The 4294-nt window shown below is 49.8% G+C and overlaps 1 protein-coding gene and 1 long non-coding RNA gene across 2 annotated transcripts in view; both read right to left on the bottom strand.

Annotated features, from left to right (window-relative positions):
• The window catches only part of grcc10 (gene rich cluster, C10 gene), a 14432-nt gene extending 13917 nt beyond the window's left edge, over positions 1-515 (bottom strand). The window contains exon 1 of the mRNA XM_043685665.1: positions 313-515. Coding sequence (XP_043541600.1) covers positions 313-400 — 88 coding nt within the window. The 5' untranslated portion in view covers positions 401-515. The remainder of the gene's footprint in view (positions 1-312) is intronic.
• Positions 516-1946: 1431 nt separating this feature from the next.
• LOC122547085 lies at positions 1947-4276 on the bottom strand. Its single transcript, XR_006310876.1, has 2 exons — positions 3767-4276; positions 1947-2263 (listed from the first exon to the last, which is right to left on the bottom strand). It is a non-coding gene; the product is annotated as an uncharacterized LOC122547085 (long non-coding RNA).
• Between the last annotated feature and the right edge of the window lie 18 nt (positions 4277-4294).

The following is a 4294-nucleotide window of genomic DNA, read 5'->3' on the forward strand; positions in this document are numbered from 1 at the left end:
AACCCAATCCAGTCCCACCTGCCAGCACCCGGCCTATATCCCTCCAAACCCTCCTATTCATATACCCATCCAAATGCCCCTTAAATGTTGTAATTGTACCAGCCTCCACCACATCCTCTGGCAGCTGATTCCACACACGCACCACCCTCTGTGTGAAAACGTTGCCCCTTAGGTCTCTTTTATATCTTTCCCCTCTCACCCTAAACCTATGTCCCTCTGGTTCTGGGCTCCCTGACCCCGGGGAGTTGGCCCCATCCCTGACCCTCACGGTTTTATAAACCCCCCTCAGCCCCAGGCCGCTCCCTCTCCAACCTTTCGCCTGCTCCAGGCTCAGGCCTCCCGCTGGTTGTTGTTGTTGTTGTTGCTGCTGTTGAGCCGCCGCCGCCGCCGCCGCCGCCATCGCGCCCCCTCGACGCCGGAGAACCCGAGCCCCGAGGCCCCACCGAGACCGGCCCCGGCCGTGGACACACACCGAGGGACAGGGGGAGCGGGCCCTGCAGCCAGGGGGGGTCACAGCGCCACCGCCAGGCCGGAGGACCGCGCCTGCAGCCAGGGGTCACAGCGTCACCGCTAGGCCGGAGGACCGCGGGGGGGAGTGGATAGCAGCGCCACCGCCAGGCTGGAGGACCGCGCATGCAGCCAGGAGTCACAGCGCCATCGCGAGGCAGGAGGACCAAGGCCGCCGCCGGGGGTCACAGCGCCACCCTGAGGCCGGAGGACCAGGCGTACAGCCAGGGAATCACAGCGCCACTGCGAGGTCGGAGGACCAGGCCTGCAGCTGGGAATGTGAACTCCTGTGGACTGGTGCTATTGAACTGTGTTTCAGCAACTTTGTTTACTCCACCTATAATATCTGTTTATCTGTGTCTGTCTGCAGTTTAAGACAGTGTTAGAGTTTAAGTTGGTGCAGTTATAAGCTGCTATTTCATACTTTTGCTTGCCCACAGTTATAACTGATTTATTTGTAATCGTTAATTCATGTTAAATATAGACTGGCCAGTTTTCCCAGTTAATGTGCCTCCACTAAACAGATATATCAGGGACTTCGAGTGCCTCAATTAAAGCTTTAACATTGGGGGGAGGGGGTGGGGAGATGGTGGTGAGGTCAGGTATCGCCATACTTTCCCAACTGGGTCATCACACAATCCAAAACTCACTTCAAAACAGTTAGTTCTGCATAACGCACTTGAAGGAGGATGCGAATGCCCTTGAGCAGGTACAGATAAAATTTCCGAATGGAAACTCGGTTCTCTCTCTGAAGAAGATTAAGGGCGATTAAACAAAAAAGATATGACAGGTTTCAACCCAATAGACAAAGAAAAACTGTACCCACCAACAGTTGTACAAGGACGAGGGGTGTCCCATTTAAGGTTTTGGGCAAGAGAGATCGGTGGGCAATCTTTTTTTAATGAAATGACGGTAATTACCTAGATCTCATTGCCAGCCAGTGTAGTAACAAACAAAAGCAATTGAATCAACTCAAAAGGAAATTGGATAGGCACTTGCAGAAATAAACTTGTGGGGGTGGGGGAAGAGGATTGACTATATTGCTCTATGAAGATGGGTCATAGACTTGATGAAGGACCTTGCCTGAAACATCAATTTTCCTGCTCCTTATATGCTGCCTGACCTGCTGTGCTTCTTCAGCACCACTCTAATTTTGACTCTAATCTCTAGCATCTGCAGTACCCACTTCCACCATGGACTTGATGGGCCAAATGATCTTCATCTGTTCTGTAATGACTACAGGACTCTTTATGACTCTGAAAAGCGATAACTTTATTTGGGTTTTAAACATTATGCAAAGCAGTGGTTCAGCCCTCTCCACCATTAATCCCTGTAACAGACCAATTGAACTGACTGTGCAGCGATTTGGGGTCTAACCCTTTGATAGGAAGCAAAGGCATTGCACAAGGACACAGACTGAAGAGGGTTGCAATACTGGGTAGCAAAATGAGCAGCTTTTATTTCGTTCAAATAGAGAAGTAAGTTTTAAGCAAACAATCCACCAATAGTAGTGCAAAGGGCAGGTCCAACTTGTCCTGTGGCGGCTTGGCCAATAATTGTTTCAGTAAGGTTATAGACATTGGAGGTTTCATGTTGAATAGCATTGAGAAACTGAAATTAAAATCTTTATTTTATAATACAGAGGTTTAAGGTTCTGGTCTGTCTAACTTTGGCGTTTCTCTGCCTGTCCGAGATGTCACGATGCTCAGGATTCTTTTCCAGCAGAGATTCGGCGAGGCCTGGAAGCTCATCATTCCTGAGATAAAAGAAATTAAGAACTTGCATTCATTTTGCAACCTCAGTGCGCTCCCAATTTACAGCCTGGGCAGCACTTTGCTGTTTGCACTACACCAGCTCTGCTGCAAATGGCAATGCGATGGAGAGCAGATACTCTTTCGTGGTGGTGAGTGCGGGGTGAGTACAGGGGCAGGGAGACCATGGAGAAATCCCCAGTTCCTCTTCAGAACGGGGGAAGTGGGATCTTCAGCCAAGGAGAACTCCAGTTAACATTTGTCTGAAAAGACGGCGTCTCCCACAATGCGGCCCTCCCTCAGTGCACTGCAAGGGCGCTTGAGGCTCTGGAGTAGGGCTGGAACTCCCGCCTCCCTGACATAAGGGTAGGCGTGGGTGCCCCAAATGAGCTGCAGGCAACGTGGGTACAGCAGGTGGGCGCTGAAGTGATGATCAGCGACTCAGGCAAATGTTGGCGACTCAATGTAAAACAGCCAAATGTCTGTCAGAAAATCACCGATGGTGTGTGAACTCGGGCGATACCAGCAGCACGTTGGCACCTACACCACACCACCCACCCCCCATCCCACCCCACCCCACTAGAAGGGCACAACAGGCTGAGGTTTGTGAAGGCACTGACCCAACGTCACATCCATTGGAAGGGTACGAGCGTTAGAACTAAAGGAGGGAAATGGCCACAGTTAGGGTGCAGGGTAGACAGCCAGGAGGCTGGGAGAACACAGCAAGCCAGGCAGCATCAGGAGGTGGGGAAGTCGATGTTTCGGGTAGGGGAGGGTGCCCTTCATCAAGAATCAGGGAGCAATGGCAGGGAGGGGGAGGGGCTGGGAAGGGAGACAGGGGATGGGGAGGGAGGCTATTTGAAATTGGAGACCTCGACGTTGAGTCCTCCAGGCTGTAGGTTGCCCAAGGGGAAGATGAGGTGTTGTTCCTCCGATGTGCAGTTTGGTTCATTGTGGCATTGGAGGAGGCCTGTTCAGTCTCCCCAGGGAATGTAAGCAATGGGTGTCCAAAAGACAGGGTCAAAGGTCAGAGGAGATAGATGAATGAGGTACAGTATTGTAAAGAATGGACGCTGAGGGCAACTCAATCAGTGGGAGAAATGGAGCGGGCAGTGCTGTCATGGTAACCTCACTGGAGCAGTAACCCCAGCCTAATCTGTGGACGTAGGCTTGAATCCCACCAGCACTCGTGGTCAAGTTTTGATTCAATACAAGAAAACTTTGAATGGAAACTGCTGGCACCATAGCAACCATCACTGATTGTTTAAAAAAAAGACCCATCTGGTTCACTAATGTTCTTTATAGAGAGAAATCTGTCACCTTTACCTGGTCTGGCCTACATGGAGTTGATCTTTCTACTGCCCTCTGGGCTATCAGGTATTTTCTTTAAGTGTAAACCATGGTCAAGCGAGCGATGCCCACATCCCATGATGAATAAATAAAAAAAGACTGAGGGGAATAGAAAATATAAAAAAAACACAATTCCATTGCGGATTAAAGTGACTCACCTCTCCGATGACTTTTTCCACTGTCGGAGGAACATTCCCTGGATCCATTGGACTCTTCTCCTCTAGATCATTCAAAGGTTGCCTTAACAAAAAGGGTATTAGCTAAACTAGTGGAAAGTTTCAATAAAGGGTAGTGGCATCGCAGTACAGAACTTGAATATGACTGAAGCGAAACAAAAAGCTGCACTCGAAAGTTTTCATCTTTTCATTCTTCAGGACACACACACAAGAATGCCAAATCCTGAAGGGAACATCGGTTTATAAAGCCCGTGGAAAAGGGTGCTGATTGGTTGGCCATGATCAGAGTACAGAGGAACCTTGATTATCCTAATGAGATGGGCGGGCAATATTTCGATCAGATAATTGATTATTCGGTTAATTGATTCAGTGTCTCACCTCTGGGGCTGGGTGTTTTCTGAAATTTCCGTTTCCCTCACTCTGCCTGCCTTGTTGCCTCTCTCTGCCTCAGGGTTTGGTTCTGAGCAGAAACACACTGGTGTGTAAGGGACCTGCCGCATTGCTGAAGCC

Source organism: Chiloscyllium plagiosum, unplaced genomic scaffold, assembly GCF_004010195.1.
Source record: "Chiloscyllium plagiosum isolate BGI_BamShark_2017 unplaced genomic scaffold, ASM401019v2 scaf_4332, whole genome shotgun sequence".
In the NCBI taxonomy this organism is placed as follows: Eukaryota; Metazoa; Chordata; class Chondrichthyes; order Orectolobiformes; family Hemiscylliidae; genus Chiloscyllium; species Chiloscyllium plagiosum.